The 17,504-nt window shown below is 31.7% G+C and overlaps 2 protein-coding genes and 1 non-coding gene across 3 annotated transcripts; 1 reads left to right on the forward strand and 2 right to left on the reverse strand.

The window, feature by feature from the left end:
• Positions 1-1,540: 1,540 nt before the first annotated feature.
• Positions 1,541-2,779, reverse strand: LOC146935044 (F-box/kelch-repeat protein At3g23880-like). The gene has a single exon (XM_085757720.1). The coding sequence runs from the start codon at positions 2,777-2,779 to the stop codon at positions 1,541-1,543; it is 1,239 nt and encodes a 412-aa protein (XP_085613846.1).
• Positions 2,780-5,823: 3,044 nt separating this feature from the next.
• LOC146935045 (U6 spliceosomal RNA) lies at positions 5,824-5,930 on the forward strand. Its single transcript, XR_015033858.1, has one exon. It is a non-coding gene; the product is annotated as a U6 spliceosomal RNA (small nuclear RNA).
• Positions 5,931-9,887: 3,957 nt separating this feature from the next.
• Positions 9,888-16,575, reverse strand: LOC146935046 (uncharacterized). Its single transcript, XM_085750249.1, has 7 exons — positions 16,437-16,575; positions 14,237-14,478; positions 13,961-14,091; positions 12,425-12,524; positions 11,198-11,704; positions 10,721-11,058; positions 9,888-10,349 (listed from the first exon to the last, which is right to left on the reverse strand). Exons 2-7 carry the CDS (start codon positions 14,406-14,408, stop codon positions 10,188-10,190), a joined length of 1,410 nt encoding a protein of 469 aa, XP_085606375.1. The 5' UTR covers positions 14,409-14,478; positions 16,437-16,575; the 3' UTR covers positions 9,888-10,187.
• Between the last annotated feature and the right edge of the window lie 929 nt (positions 16,576-17,504).

Raw genomic sequence — 17,504 nt, forward strand, 5'->3', positions numbered from 1 at the left:
AGTAAAAAAAAATAACATAAACATAAATTAAAATAGGCTAAAATGCACTTTTGGCCCCCTAAGTTTTGCCCGGTAGCGATTTTGGCCCCCTATTAAAAAAAATCACTTTCCAGCCCCCTAATTTTACCCCTTTTGCAATTCATAGGCCCCCTTTAATTTTGACCTGGTCAAAACCAAGGTGCCCAATAGGAGGGTGCCACGTGGAAATTTTTTTAATTAAAAATAAAAAAATGCCACATAATTTTTATTGAAATTAAATAATTAAAATAAATTAAAAAAAAAAACCCAAAAATTTAAAAAACTCATTCCTCCTCTCTCATTTCTCTCGTTCTGGTAAATCCCTGAAACCTTCTGTCCAATACCACCAACACCAAAACCCAGCCTCTGTCCAGCACCACCAATACCTCTGTCCAATACCCAGCCTCTGTCCAACACCAACAACCATTTGAGCAAATTGTTTCATCAATCCCTGGAACCTTTTGATCCTGTTGTTGCTGTTGTTGCAATTGTTGCTGCTGAAATTGTTGATGCAAATTCGACAGAGACAGAGACAAAGATACACCACCATTGTTGCTGAAATTGTTGCTGTTGTTGCAATTGTTGCTGTTGAAAAGACAGAGACAGAGATACAAACAAATCAAGTCTCTTCATAATATCAAACAAATCAATCAAGAAATTCGCCGCGAAATCAAATCCACCGATCCACAAATCAAATCCACCGCACTTCAAAAACTCACCTACCTCTCCTCCATCCATGGAATCGACATGTCATGGGCTTCCTTCCACGTTAATGTCCTATTCTCTCTTCCTTCATAAACAAATCAGTTACCATACCGCTTCAACGATTCAACGCCGCTTCAGTTTCGCTCGGGATCTGTGTGCGCCATCTCCGACATCGTTGATGATGATGATGATGATGATTATGAAGAATTTCACAGATTTGATTTCTGATTTGAATTTTGCAGGACGATGATGATGATGCAAAGGTTATACACAGACACAGAAACACACCCTTTGCACAATTAACAATTATGTTAAACAACAACACACATTTGACAATCATTAACCTTTTCAATCTTATATATTCAACAACACTCCATTCTTCAATGCTTCTTGTAAAAAATGAAGAAGATAGAAGGAAGAAGAAATGGAAGCTGCCGTGAAAGAACAGAGTGAAGAAAAATAGAAACCAGGGGCATTTAAGTCTTTTCGCGCGGCTCAGATTCCTTTTAATTGGCAAAAATTCATTTTTAATTCTTTTTAAATTCTTTTTTGTTTTTTTATTTTTTTAATTAATTAAATGCCACGTGGCGTCCATCTATTGGTCACCTCTGCTTTGACCAAGTCAAAATCAGAGGGGACCTATGAGTTGCAAAAGGGGGTAAAGTTGGGGGGCTGGAAAGTGGTTTTTTTTAATAGGGGGCCAAAATCACTACTTGGCGAAACTTAGGGGGCCAAAAGTGCATTTTAGCCATTAAAATATAGGTTCCCTTGAATCTCATGCTTGAGTGAATTGCACCGCATCTACGTCTTCTTCGCACTAAGAACAAGGTGATATCAAGCTCTCCATGCAAATTTCTGGGGTGCTTTCAAACTTGGTAAAATTAAAAGTATCATTCCTGGAATTGTAAACAACCGACTTCCATATCCAGGTTCCCCCAATAGAATCGTCTATAGAATCATCTATAAACTCCAGTAGCACTTGGTCATCCTCAAAAATATTTATTACTTTGGTAAAGCCATAAGATTTACGAGGATATTGCATGTGACAGACAGTGCACAACTTAGTCCAAGACTCTTTATTTCCATATTCCTTCATAACCCAAACATCATCACAAGAAATCATGCACAAGCAATCCCTCAACATACCCAAATTCAAATCACTTGTATCTATCTCTTCATAGTCAGGCAACAAAATCTCTTGAAAAGACTCATTTTTCAAATTAAAAGAAATAATAAAACATGAATTTTCCATACCTAAATCTTTCAAAGTCCGCCAATTAATTGCGCCACCCACAAAATGTCCGGGTCCCTCGATAGTGTGGCCAACAAAAGGAAACTCCTGAATATTTTTCCAAAAGCCAGACCCCAAAGTATGAATCTTCACTTCAATTTTGTTGACATAATTATCATTAATATCATATGTATAGTAGTGTAAAATAACCACCACCTTGTAATTATCAGTAACAGGATCATATCCGAAACCATATGTCATACCATCGTAACGAAGAGTTTTTGGCTTTTGAAAATGAGGTAACTCCTTTGATTTTCTAATGGAAGGGTTCCACAAAATAACAAAGCCTTCGTTACAATCGGCAAGACAAAGGATACCGTTGCAAGAACCAACTAGATGATAATCTCCATCATAATTATTTGGAGGAAGTTCAAGTTGTGTGAAATTGGTTGTTATGTTGGTGAAAATAGAGTGGAATGGATAAGAGGTGAGAATATAGTTGTGTAAACGGTTGGAATAGGTTAGGAAGTGGAGCTGACGCACGGTTGAAAAACTAAGGTGCTTTTTGGCAAAGTTGGGATCACATATTAGAGAATTCCATGACTTGCAAACGCATCGGAGTTGAAGTAAGACCTTCACGGGTAACCTACAAAAAATTTCTGCAATGAGATCTAGAGGAAGGGTGGGAAGAGGTTGTGCATGGAGTGGGTCGGTTAAAGAGAGGGATGTTATAGTTAAAATTGAGAACAATGCATTGACGATAGAAATTTCTTTCGGAGGTGATTGAGAAGAAGGGGAGTCATTTTTATCAACGGCCTTACTCATTGTGACTATGTTTCAGACTCTTGGAAAATGAACACCCTAATTATAAGAAAACATTCCTTTTTATTTAATTATTTTTTGTATGTAATAGTTTTACGTAAAAAAATTATTTATATGTTTGGTCAAAACAAAAGAACTTTAATATTAAGTATAACGGAAAATATTAAATTTATATAATTACAATCCAGATATTCTAGAAAGAAATTATCGATGTGTGTGTTATTTTCAAATTAATATATAATTACATTTACTTTTTTATAAAATTAATTTTGACTGAACTGTTTTTAAGGTTATTATAAAATATAAGTATAACAAATTTTTGTGATTTAACAATTTACAAATCATATCTTTGACTATCATATTAAATGTTTATGTTTGACTATCATATTTTTTATTAAATATTAAAGGTTTAACTTAAATGACAAAAAAATATTTAATTATTATTATAACTTGTATTTAACTTTATTTTTTATTTTGACAAAACCTCGTATTCAACTTTTAATATACTTTTCAATTTTTAATATTCAAAACAAGCAAATTTAAATTCTTAAAATTATTTTTGACTGGGTTTTCTAAAAGTTGGTATTAAATTAAAATATTTGAGTTTTATTAAAATTAAATGAATATTGTATAGTTTTCACACTATATTCTAGAATATCATATAAATTTAATGACATAGTTTTAAAAAAAAATTAAATGTTATATTTTTATGAAAATTATTTTTATTCAGTTTATGTTTTTTTTTTCGAAGACTAAGAAAAGAGACTCAAGTTTTGTGAAAACCTATTCGGTTTTATACCTAGGAGATCGACAATGAAAGCAATACACTTACTACAACGGATGATGTTTTTTTAAAGATACTACAACGGATGATGGAGCGGTATCGTATAGACTTGCACATAGTTTTCATAGATTTTGTAAAATGCATATGATATAGTGCCTAGAGAGATTTTGTGGGTATCCCTAGAGAAAAAGTATTAGAGTGGCCTATATTCGAGCTATAAAGGAAATGTAAGAGGGGGGTCTCAACTAGTGTTAGGACACAAGGTGCAGACAACGGAGATTATCTCATAACAATTGGATTGCACATGGTTCAAATACTAAGTCCTTATTTTTACACTTAGTTTTGGATGTGCTTACGGAACACATCAAAGAGCAAGCGCCAAGATGTATACTTTTTGCAGATGATACAGTCCTACTTGGAGAGTCAAAGGAAGAATTAAATGGGAGGTTGGAGACTTGGAGACAAGCAAACGCGCGCGCACTGCTCTCGCTTGAGTAGAAGCAAGACAGAGTATATGGAATGAAATTTTAGCAAGAGGCGAAACGTTTCTAGCCTATGTTTAAATATGTTAGGTCTATAATATAAAACGACTGAGAAATAGAAGGAGGTGTAAACCATAGAATCTAAGATGGGTGGTTGAAATAGAGGAGTGCATTAGGTGTTTTATGTGATGTAAAAGTACCTCTTAAGTTGAAGGGAAAATTTTATCAAACAACGGTAAGATCGACAATGTTGTACTGGACAGAATTTTGGTTGGTAAAGAACCAACACGGGCATAAAGTAAGAGTAGAGGAGATGAGGATGTTGTGTTAGATGTGTGGTAAGACTAGATGGTATAGAATTAGAAATGACGAAATTAAAGAGAGAGTTGGGGTAGCACCTATAGTAGAAATGATATTTGATTCTAGACTTAGGTGGTTTGAGCATGTAGAGAGAATGCATGTCGATTATGTAGTACGAAAAATAGATCACATGGAGGGGATTCATATCACTAGAGGTAAGGGAAGATTTAGAAAAACTATAAGAGAAACTATGAGGAACGATCCAGAGATCTATGGTTTACAGAAAGAGATAGTTTCTTATAAAACGATATGACGTCGTTTGATTTTTGTAGCTGACCCCCGCTTAGTGAATAAGACTTGATTGTTGTCATACGTTTTTCTTTGGGAAAAAATGTTTATCCAAATTTTAGTTTAACAATCTAGTAAAAATATGATTAAATTATTTATTATACATCTAATCAAAAAGATATTCTTGATTATCTATTTTAATATAGGGTTAATTATGTTTTTGGTCCCTACAAAATTGCAACCTTGTAAGTTTAGTCCTTACTTAATTTTAATAGCATTTTTAATCCCTACAAAAAATTTCTACACTCAATATTAGTCCTTACTCAATCCAAATTTGTTTAATTTATGCTTAAACTCTTAAGTTTTTCAACAATTTTTTACATGCGTGTTAAGAACGTTATTAAAAGGTCCTCCGAAAAAAATATCGCAAAAATTTGATTTCTACGTCCATATTTTTGTTACTTATATCTTAAACTTTTGTAGTTTTAAAAAATTCATATTTAATTTATTTCATATTAAAAAATTATAAATTTTAGTAAATGAACCTTTCATAGTGTTCTAAACTTGTATAAAAAGAATCGTTAAAAAATTTAAGAGTTTAAGGATAATTAAACAAAATTTATTTTAGCAGGGACTAAAATTATAAGTAAATTTTTTTTTGTAGGGATTAAAAATGCTATTAAAATTAAGTAAGGACTAAACTTACAAGGTCGCAATTTTGTAGGGACCAAAAACATAATTAACCTTTTAATATATAATCCTACCCATTTTACCTTCTTCAAAAAAAAAATGAACAAATCAAAATGGAATATATTGCAACAACCAAAAGTGAATCACCCCGCACAAGGTGTGCTAAAAGTGGTGAATCACTCATAATCAGTATGAAATATATTTCTTCAAAACAAAAATTTATAATCCTACTTTTGAAAAATTAATACCCGGGTATGTATTTAGAAATGACCAGTACTACGGTTCAGCTGTAAAAAAGATTGAATCGTTCAGCTTTTATTTCTTCATAACAGAGTAGAAATTTTTTTAATCTATTTTTAAGGAAAACGATGGATAAACTACAATAAAATCCTGTGAGAAATCTATTTTTAAGGAAATCTATTTTTTTAATCTACTTTGCAGTTCTAGAAATCAATTTTAACTGAGTTTTTATGAAACTTTGACAAGCCTGTGAGAAGTGTAATGAATTGTGTAATTGAGTTCTTATGATAAATTACAACGATGCTGAGAAGATTAGTATGGCTCCTGCACGAGGATGACACGCACAAATCGAGAAATGATCCCATCATATGTCGTCACTTTGTTTGGTAACATTTCTACAGGTCGGTGTTTATCTTCAGATTCCTAGCTTACGGATACATTTGCGATATCTTCGTTAGGGGTGTTCGTGGTGCGGTTTGGTTCGGTTTTGAGGTTAGAAGTCATCCGAGTCACAAAACAAATAAGTATGCCATTTGGTTTGATTCGGTTGACATTTAAAATAAAATCAAAACCAAACCAATGCGGTTTGGATTGGATCGGTTGGGCGGCTTTTTTTTAGAAAATATTTTTTTTGTTTCCAACATTAAAATCAAATTAAAAAACTAAAACACAACATATTTTTAGCAATGTCTTAAATTTCATCTAATATTACAATTTTATTTTCATCCAACAATGTTCCTAACTAAGTAGACCAAATTAAAACGTGGACAAAAATTAATCCTATTTTGTTAGAAATACAAAAGACTAAAATTTGTATCATTCTCTAAGAGTTCAAATAGCACATAAATACATTTTTGATAGAAGAAACTTAACAATATGAATACATCTGAACCAAATGTGGTTTTTTGCAGTTTCGGTTTGGATATCTTCGCACCGCCGTCACTTCAAAGATATTATTCCAGTTGTTTGGCGGCCACCTATGGTTCCTTGGGTGAAGGTGAACACGGATGGGTCAGTGATGGGACAACATCCAGCTTGTGTTGGTATTTTCAGGGACAGTCGAGGATCTTTGTTGCGTTGTTTTGCAGGTAATCTCATAGACCTCTCTGTGTTTGAGGCAGAAATTTCTAGCTTTATTATGGCTATGGAGCACGCTTGGCAGCAGGGTTGGGGAAACATTTGGTTAGAGAGCGATTCAACTAGTGTGTTGTTGGCATTTAAGAACGCATCTCTGGTGTCGATCCATTTGAGAAACAGGTGGCATAATTGTTTTCGGGCAGGATTTCAGGTGATTTCTTTGCATAGGGAATAGTTGTGCGGACTTGCAACTAATCATGGTCATTGTATTCAGGGAGTTTGGTGATCCACCGCTCTTCCAGATTTTATTCAGGCTCCGTTCTTTTGTGACTGTTTTGGTTGGCCTAAGTATCGTTTTTCTTAGATTTGTTTATGTTTCCTTGATGTTTGCCCCCTTGATTCAGCCAAAAAAAATCACAACGAAGTTTCCAAAAAAAAAATATTCATTAATATAGCTAATGCTATTTAAGTAAACAGGTAACTTTCCAATTTAAAAAAAAAAATATGATTTAAAACATAGAAAACTGAATCGTAATTGAAAAGCAACCCAACTATATAAGCTCCGTTTAAAAAATAATGTTCTAGGTGAAGGGGCTAGTACTTAAAACACGGTGAATCAAAGTTTGATCTTGGTTAAAAGAGGGGTTCACATTGTATGTTTGATGGTGTCCTAAATATAATAAAATTGCGAATTTTGAATGCTCCTTTTAGAATTGATGATATAAATACATTTTTAAGTCTCCATATTTTTGTGGATTCATGATATTTGTCTCCCCAATTTATAAATCTAAATAAATAGTCTTCAATTTTTAAAATTTCAGAAATTATCCCCAATACTAAATTTGAGAACTACTTTTGCTGATGCGTCAATTTGAATGATGAGCTCTCAAAGGTATATGAGGAAATTCATAGAAGTGAAATCTGGTTATTTTATTTTTGACGTGATTTTACTATTGATCCCTATGTTATATCATGAGTACAAAAATAGTTCACCACTTTTTAAAATCGATCTTCTTTTGTTACTTAGGTACTATACTGGCTAAAATTTTCATCTCAACCCATATTTTTGGTGCTATAAGTGAGACATAACAATTTTTAAATAACATGTTATCAAACATTCTTTAAAAAAAAAAAAAAAATTGTTATTAAACATGATGACACGCAGTTTGATTATTAGAAAAATGTGCATTGGATCTTATCATGCTAAACTATGTGGTGCAATGAGAGCCATGAGTTAGCTTATCAGAACAACTGGTTAAACCTATAGTTGGAAACTGACTCCTCCTAAGATTGTGCCTTTTAACTTAAGAAGCGGTCATAGTATCAAGATGAAGCGGTCATAGTCATTTGGAGTTCGGCTAAGAGGTAACTAAAGTTTCGCTAAAAAAAATATTCCTTGTATTCGACCCCCCCTAACTTTAAATTCTTGACTCCGCCCCTGCTATTATCACTAAAAACATGAACATTTTTGCTCACACATGTGTACAAGGAAGAGAACCAATGTGCTGACTCATTAATTAGCTGCCTATGGTTTTAACTTGAATTCTATTACTGTTTGGTTTAATCTCCCCATAGCTATGAGAAAACATTATACTAAGAATAATTGGACATGCCTATCTATTGGCTTGTAAATTACTGAGAAAGTTTTAGTGGTGTCCCCCCTTCTTTTGTTTTGTTTTTCCACTTGGTTTCGGGTTTTGAACACTTTGTTGAGACTCTCTTTTGGAAAAGAAAAAAACATGTAGTTTGATTTATGTTTATCAACCTCGTCAAACTTAAAAGTAACATATTTAAAATTACAAAAAAAAAATCAGACATTAAAATTAAAAGTACTTTGCTTTAAAAAAAAATTAAAACACACAAAAAAAAATGCAGTTATTAACCTTATTTTCTAAATCTGTAGAGTTTAAAAATCCTAAACGCTTTCAAAATGAAAGGAAGAAAAATTAGAAAAAATGCATAAGTGAATTAATCTTATTGTTTTATTTTTGACATAATTTTGTTTTTAATTCCTCTATTTTATCATGATCACAAAAGTAGTCTCCATCCAGCTTACAAATTAAATCGATCTTTTTAGTTTGTCTAATATTGCACTTGTTGCAATTTTGATCTCAACCCAATTTTTTAACCTAAAAACGGTGATGTGCCAAGTTTATAATTGAAATATATTTTTCCTCAAAAAATGACATAATTAAATATTCTAATTCTTCAAAAAAATCTAATTGACCGCACCAAACTTGAAAATAATATTATTTTTTTAAAAATTAAAAATAATATATTTAAAAATAACAAAAATATTTTTTTTGCAATTAAAAATTAAAAGTAAGTTGCATTAATATTTAGTTATGAACTCTGATTGTCAGATCTCTTGATTATTTCAAAATGAAAAGGAGACCAACCGGGGACAAATGGAGTGCTTCAAAAATATCAAACAGAAGTTGTTAAAGTGGATTCTTGAGGGAACAAAAATACAACACCATACATTATTATCTAGAAGATATTCAATCCGGTCTTATTTATAAGAAATTTAAATCAACAAAAGTTGATGTATCTGGTTAAAATAGTTCAGATACATCAACTTTTGTTGACCAAACTTTCTTTTATAATTAGAACCGGAGGGAATAATACAAAGTGTCATACAAAGGTAAGATAATAATATGAATCTGATTTAGCGATAAACAAGTACTACTTGTAAAAAAAATTGCACTTTGGTTGAGTTTGGTTTCTATAATTTGACATTCAAATATAGTATAATCATGTCATAAGGATGTATTTAACCTCTGTCAGTTAGTACTACCTTCGGTCGTCTACAAAGCAAAGTACTAAATAATCATAGTAACCATACCAGGCCAGTGAAGGGGTATTTATCTAAAAAATGCTCCCACTTACGGAGCAGTAAACATGTGGATTTCAAATTAACACAAATAAGGATTTAAAATGAATTTTAAAAACAAACAAAAAATTATTACCCTAAAAAATTATCTACGTTTTTTGTTATGAAACCTAAAGAAATAACTTAGGTGGTAGTATCTTCTAACCTTTTTGTTTGTCTAGAGAGACATTATGTGCGTGTTTGGTATTATGGTAGGTATCTCAGAATCACGGTGATCTACCGTGATTTTACAGAAGCTATAAAGTGTAGCTTTTAAAAAATCACTGTGATTCTAAGATACCCATCATGATACCAAACATAGGTACTCTTGTGGTACTTATAAGGGACACTAAATAACAAGAGACAACAACAAAAACATCTGAAATATAAATTTTACCCATTAATTAACACAGCCTCTGTACTGTAGTTCAGTAAGTCAACACTTTAACAAGTCAAAATCCAAAACTTGAAATAAAATTATTATACTATTTATGTACAATTTTTAAAAATACTATCAAGCTACCCCAGAATCATAGCTATTTCTGAAAACTCACTAGAGTCAAACTAAAATGTGCAAGACAACTAGGCAGGGTCATTTTGACTGATGCAGTATTCTAAGATCACTAGAATAATCGACTAATTCTATGAAGGGCGAGGAGGTCCGGAATATATGCAAAACTAATTCTTCTTGTTCTCAAATTTCTCTGCGATAATCGGTCGAACATCGTCCACATCAACGAGTTTCTCCAGAAAGGGAAGTAAAGAAATCAAAGCAGAATCAGATGGATCATCAAACCAACTCTCAATAGGAATCCCATTGTTAACTTGCAGTCTGAACACCTAAACATGAACAGAAGTTTGAAATTTCAATATTATTTACCATAGGCAATAAATAAAGGACCAGACAAATATAAAAGGACTATTTATGATCACCAATGATGCATTTACATTATGATGTGAAGGACTATTTATGATCACCAATGATACATTTATATTATGCTGTAAAATCGCGAATGATGTATAGGAGATTCATGAAAATTGGAGAGAAAATTAGTCATCTAAATGAGGCATTTTGGAATAAATATATCACAAATTAAGCAATTGACATAACAACAAATATGTATTAAGATATAATGCCAAATATTTTGGATCATGAATGTAATAAATGAAGTAGATAAAAACCTATTATAACATGAAGACGGAGGAAATACCTGAGGAGAGTTGTCTACTATGGCTACTTTTGCTAGGTCAAGTCCAAGAACTGTCAAATCTTTGGTGAAAGTGCCATCTTGATAGATGCACGAATCTCGGTATAATCTTCGAGAAAAAAGTTTTCTGTCAGGATCAAGAACATCTAGCAACTTTTCCGCATAAATCTTTTTACTTGCTGTAAAAATGACGATCTCAAACATCTTCGATACTCTCTCCAAAAACTCGTGGAGGAAGGGCCTTTTTCGCACATAGACAGTGTACTCCTTGTCAAGTAAAACTGGAATTGTGAAGTCAGCACGACTATCATATTTCGCCATTGTAGAGTGGATCAGTGTTTCTGTGAAGGTGAATCAACAAAATTATTTTATACATTTTGGAATAAGAAGGTTCAAGTGAAATAAATTAATAAATTAAGGCACATATGAGACTTTATAACGATAAAAACACATCGGTAGACAATGAAAAATTATAATTACCATCCAAATCAAGAACAAGGGTAACATGCTTCCTTTTACTTGTCTCCTTGCTTACTAGAGCTGGCAATGAGTTGGATTCATCTGATACCTCCAAGAAGCTTATGAATATCTCTGGATCAGTATAATCTACTCTTTCAGAATCAAGCTGACATGACCTGGCATCATGTTCTTCAGTAAGTGGCTTGGCCTGATGGCAAATGACATTGAACCATGAAGAATCAGGCATTGGCTCCTGAAACTCTTCACAGGATCCTACATATTGGTAGCTTGCTGTTTCTATGCTTTCGTCAAGGGTACTAGGAAGATCGTATAACAAATTTGGTCCAGCAAATTCAAGATCGGAAAAGGTACTATAGTCGAGACCATCATCAAATGGATTGATCCCATCACTAGAAAACCCGAAGAATGCTTCATCCACATAGTAGTCTAACATATCAGGTATTTCGAAATTTGGAAAGTTACTGTCATCCGCTCGATCAGGTGGGTTAGTCATTTGTTCCTTATTAACTGCAGAGACCAAAGTTTACACACTTGTTACAAACAGAAGTGTACAATAGTGAAAATAATAGGAAACAATTATACTACTTGGAGCCACCAGCTAGAATTAAACTAATGTATCCATCAAACATTTATATTGATTAGGTTCCAATATCCATTAGACCCATAACTAGGTGACTAAAATTGAAAGTTTTTAAGTTCTAAATGCTTGTAAGGATGGAAATTAATATTAAAAGATTATCACTTTATACTGAGTTTAAGATATACTTATGTCCAGTTTTGGTGCTTTGATCAATGGACGTAAGTACTACCTTCAGTCTTTCTTATACAAAATAAAAGACCAAATTATCAAGACGAATAAAGGGTATTTAATTAAAAGAGTAAATGTCAAATTGTTTTGCCAAAGATGCAAATAATACTCATTAAACGAGTCCACTTACATAGTAAATATGTGGATTTGTGGTTAACATAAATAAAGATATAAAAAAAATTCAAACAATTAATACTCTGAAAATTTGTTTCCCTGTCTTATAATGAAGACCAATGAAATTGTCTCTTACAAAATGACTGGAGGTAGTATCTTCTTACCTTTTGGTTTAACTAAGGATTTGGTATATCCTCAACTTATATGCTTCTTACTAGTTCTTTAATTACATTTATTTATTATCACCACACCAAAAAAAAAAAAAAAAAAACAGTATTCTAACAGGTAAGGTTTCAAGTGGGTACCTGTTTCAAATAAGTTACGATGGGCATCATCAGGCCTGTTAAAATAAGACAACAATGTATCTGAATCGGACATTGCAGAAACAGAAACCGGAAAAGAATCCTGCCATAAAAAAAAAAATAAAAAAAAAATAATATTGAGTAATGTGAAGCGAAGAGAACGTAAACTGTTCATTATTTTCTTTTTGGGAATATATGAACAAAGTGGTCAAATTATACTGCAATTAACTGATTTACATTGAATAGAAAATTCCTAACTCACAAATCAAAGAAGTTAGTGATTATAAACTCTAAATTATAATCACTAATACATACAACTAAATCTTAGATTAGATGCACACACACAAAAATATAATAAAGCGACAAAATAGAAATAACATCAATACTCCTAAACCATATAAAACGACAAGAATGTAGATGCAATAATTTTTACTGCTCATACAAAAATAGTCCTGCATTGCAGACATCAAGTAATGCTTTGAGCAAACATAGTAATTGGAAGCAACACTAAGATATAGATATATACGCAATCATTATATAGATTCTAAGGTTACAAGATAATGAAAACACAATCCAGAAAACTATATATCAAGCAGACAACACGCAGATCAACTCTTTAATATCATAAATAACTTGCATCAAATGGCACGCATGAATTCGGTTAGAACTTTATATTATTATGTTTTTTGTATTTTGTTTGACAAAGTCACAATGTTTCTTGTTGACTCATTGTGAGTTCGAGGGTAGATGTTAGATAATAAAGTATTGGACATAAGTTATTGGGCATTTATATTAGTAAGTTAGAGTCCATTAGGTTTCGTTTATATTCTCTTATAACCTCTTGTAATGTTAAGCTATTGGTATTCTATGAAACTCTAGCCATCTTTGTTAGAATTTGTTATTCTAACAAAGATGGCTAGAGTTTCATAGAATACCAATAGCTTAACATTACAAGAGGTTATAAGAGAATATATATAACGATACCTAATGGACTCTAACTTACTAATATAAATGCCCAATAACTTAAGTCCAATACTTTATTATCTAACATCTACCCTCGAACTCACAATGAGTCAACAAGAAACATTGTGAGTCTGTCAAACAAAATACGAAAAACAAACTAAATAATATAAAGTTCTAACAAATTCTATCCCAACGTCAAATTCAAAACCAATGGCATCAACCAGTGAAACACTATGCAGATACGACACTGGCATGTAGACACCAATAATAATTTAAAAGAAAATGGAAGTGATTGAATTAAACCATGTGTCGTGTCATATTGGTATCGACACTGACACATGTTGGAGATCAAACACATCTTCAATTTGAAATGTCACTGCAACATGTGTTTGTTGTCACCAACTACTGCATATTTCTTTTCAAACATCATACTCATGCCCCACAAATGAGGATTGATCTTGTCACTCAGAAAAATCATAATTTATTTGCACTCATGTTGCATGCATGTAAAACATAATTTATACAAAGACAGGCAACTCATATGAATAAGATCCATGAAATGAAGGTGAGCCTTACCGTTTCTACTATCGAATCTGCACAACCATTGAATGGGAGACTGTTCTTCCCCACAATTGTTTCTTCATCACATGACATTTGGTGTTCATCATTGTCACACTCCTTTGAATATTCTTTATTTACAGAAAAACCTGCATCAGACATGTGTAACTAATAAGTGGCTTTGCTTGCATTATATGAAAATAAAAGACTTCATATTAGCAACTTCTCCAATGCCAAGATCGAAGGCATTTATTCTTTTTGGGTCTCTAAATATATTAATGTATTAAAGCTTACCACCATTAAGATATGTTTGGCATGATATATCTAAATCTTCCATTGCATCAGTTACTCCAACCATCGAACATAGTCTTTTAGATATTTTATTTGACTTCTGAGACACATGAGGATACCTCCCATCTTTTTTGCAAGTTGTAGGAGATTTGGCCACCATTTTAACTGCTGGCATCAATGCTGGGCTTCTGAAGAATAGTTTAAGATCATTTCAACCTATTGACAGATTGTCCTTTGCATTTAACCTGTAAGAAACATAAACAAAATGCAGGTCATACAAAACATATTCGCATAAAATGAAATGAAAAAATGGATCATACACAAATTATGGTAATCTACATCAGAAAACTGCCTGGATTTCATTATAATTTTCAAGATAGATTCAAAATCAAGACAATTAAACAAATGACATCTATATTTATGACAATGAAATCGAAAACTAAATTCAAGCTAAAAAAACCCCTCCAAACATTGAAGTCATTAATCATAATCCTTATTTCGCTAACTTTGAAAAACTCTTCAACAAAGCAAAATATATGATACCCTAATAAATAGTAATATATACATAAATTACTGTAAATACGCCATTGGCCTATCCACATATATGACCCACGAAAAGGTCTAAAAAGCTTAAAAAATAAAATTTTTAAAGTGGACACTCCATTGGGAGCTAAGGACATGAGGTGAGAGTAACACCTTTCCCTCAAATGTTCTTAATTCTGACCATCTACCCCCATCATGCCCTAGGCATAGGGGCCCTCAACCAAGTGCTTGTGGTCAGCAATTTAGATCCTCAGGCCTTATCAAAAAGAAACATAGAGAGAACTCAACTAACTCTCCCCAAACCCCAAACACAAATACAAAAAATAAAGTTTTTTTTTTTTTGTCAAGTAGCCAAATAGCCAGGATATCACCCCTTGAGGTGAATAAGTGGGGAATCCGGGGTCCGAACCACGGCCCTCTATTGCAATGTCACTTAGCTATGTTCACGGGGTTTTCTTAGTCAAAAATAAATAAATACATGTTAGGGTTTTTGAATCATATCAATTATTAAATCTAAGCATCCACAAAATCTGTGCACTTTCTTGCAATTCTCTAAATCCAACACACAGTAAAACAAGCCACAGAACCCGCCAACAAAACAATCCAAAACAAAAATTAAAAAATAATTTTAAAAAATCACTTTTTTCTGTTGAAGATATCAACTTCGATTCAACATGAGATAAAACTTCCAAAAATCTACACACCCTCATCTTCTTTTAGCTCTCTATTGCCAGAAAATCAAAAATGAAAAATTTAAATCACCAAAATTAAGAATAAAAATTAAAAGTTAATAAATTAAAATAAAATCAAGTTCATAAGAAACCGCAATTAAGCAAAAACCCAATTCATCAAACCAAAATTCATACAATTTCTCAAAAATAAAAAATCAATATAAGTAATAATCAATTACTGAAGAAAAAAATGGTGTTAGAAAAATCACTGAAAAGGGTCAAAAAAGGAAAGAAAACCAAAATTGAGCTTAAAAATTAAAACTTAAAAAATAAAAAATCAAGTTCTGAAGAAGCCACAACTACGCAAAGCAAATACCCAATTAATCAAACCAAAATTCAAAGTTTCACAATTAAGGAAAAAAAGCGAAATTGAGCATAAAAATAAAAACTTCAAAAAAATATAAAAAAACCAAGTTCATGAGAAACCACAATTAAGCAAAAACCCAATTGATCAAACCACGATTCATACAATTTTACAAAAAAAACCAAAGCAAGTGATGAAAATTGAGAAGAACCAATTAAGCTCATAAGAAACCACAATTAAGCAAAGAACCAATTAATCAAACCACAATTCATACAATTTTACAACAAAAACTCAAAGCAAGAAATGAAAATCAAAATTGAGCATAAAAATTAAAACTTTAAACAAATAAAAAAGCTCATAAGAAACCACAATTAAGCAAAGACCCGATTAATCAAACCACAATTCATACAATTTTACAACAAAAACTCAAAGCAAGAAATGAAAACCAAAATTGAGCATAAAAATCAAAACTTTTAAAAAAATAAACCGCAATTAATCAAAACCCAATTCATCAAATCAAAGTTCATACAATTTCACACAAAAAACAAAAACATCATAGAAAAACAAGAACTCAATTAAGCAAACAACAATTGAAACAAGTTCAAGATATAAAAGAAACACGTACCTAAGCTATGGTTTGTTTCTCTCTCTTTCTCTCTCTATGTGATGAGTTTCTCTCTCTAGAACTCAAAGAGAGAAAGAGAGAGAGAGAGAGAGAGAGAGAGATGAGTCAGAGAAGCGAAAAGGGGTCAATGGAATGTTGTATTGTGTTTGAGTTAGAATCTCTTTATATAGAACTGTACTTCAACTACACTTTCAAACTCAAGATCAGGATCAGTTTTAACGGTTAGGATTTGACTTTCTTTCTTAACTCTTAATCTAATGGTGGGAAATGGTGACACGTGTGTGATTGGATTTTAACTCAAGTGAGAGTCATGAGAGTTCAGAAAGGCGGCGACAGGTGTCTTAAAATTTTGATGGGCCTTCAATTTTTTGGCCCGATCTAATGGTTTTTGGGTGGAAAATTGTTCGAAAATTGTTTTATATACTTCTAACAAAGCTGAAACACACTAAAAAAAACGTAAATGTTCATCAGTAATTAACTGTTGTCTGTTAAAATTCATCGACAGTTAATTGCCGATGGGATTATATTAGTAAATTACTAGTGTTTTCTAACATTGTGTGAAATGTGAACAACATTCTTCAAATTGTTCTTCTCTTTTTTAAAATTGTTCATTATCTTAATTCAGAGCGTGAGTTAATTCATTATTGTCGTTGTAGTTGATAAAAAAATTCCGCATTGCCTTTGGAAAAAAATATATATTTCCTATTTTTTAGAAGTATCCTTTCGATTGATTTTTTACTTAATGTCTATTTTTATTTTTCAAAAGAAAATTACCTTTATTAAGTGTATCTGATTTTAATAAATTTACCTTTTCGTTATGATTTATTTTAAAAAAAATTCAAAAGAAAATTACCATTTTTAGGTGTATCTGATATTAATAAATTTACCTTTTTATGATTTATTTTTACAAAAATTCAAAATAAATTACCTTGTTTAAGTGTATCTGATTTTAATAAATTTACCTTTTTATGATTTATTTTAAAATTTTCTCCTTTTTTGAATGAATTGTTGATTTGAATTATCTCTTTTTGAACAATGTCTGATTTGAAAATATATTAAAAATTATTT

The sequence above is a fragment of the Medicago sativa genome, chromosome 3 (genome assembly GCF_051527215.1).
Source record: "Medicago sativa cultivar Bolivia chromosome 3, Bolivia_mono, whole genome shotgun sequence".
Lineage (NCBI taxonomy): Eukaryota > Viridiplantae > Streptophyta > Magnoliopsida > Fabales > Fabaceae > Medicago > Medicago sativa.

What these genes read in the sequence shown, in the direction of transcription:
- LOC146935044 (XM_085757720.1), bottom strand. Translation starts at nt 2,779, where the DNA reads ATGAGTAAGGCCGTTGATAAAAATGACTCCCCTTCTTCTCAATCACCT.
- LOC146935046 (XM_085750249.1), bottom strand. Translation starts at nt 14,408, where the DNA reads ATGCCAGCAGTTAAAATGGTGGCCAAATCTCCTACAACTTGCAAAAAA. An exon ending in CAGATTCGATAGTAGAAACG is followed by an intron (nt 12,525 to 13,960) that starts GTAAGGCTCACC and finishes TTTTTATGGCAG; the next exon opens with GATTCTTTTCCGGTTTCTGT. An exon ending in CCTTGTTCTTGATTTGGATG is followed by an intron (nt 11,059 to 11,197) that starts GTAATTATAATT and finishes TCACCTTCACAG; the next exon opens with AAACACTGATCCACTCTACA.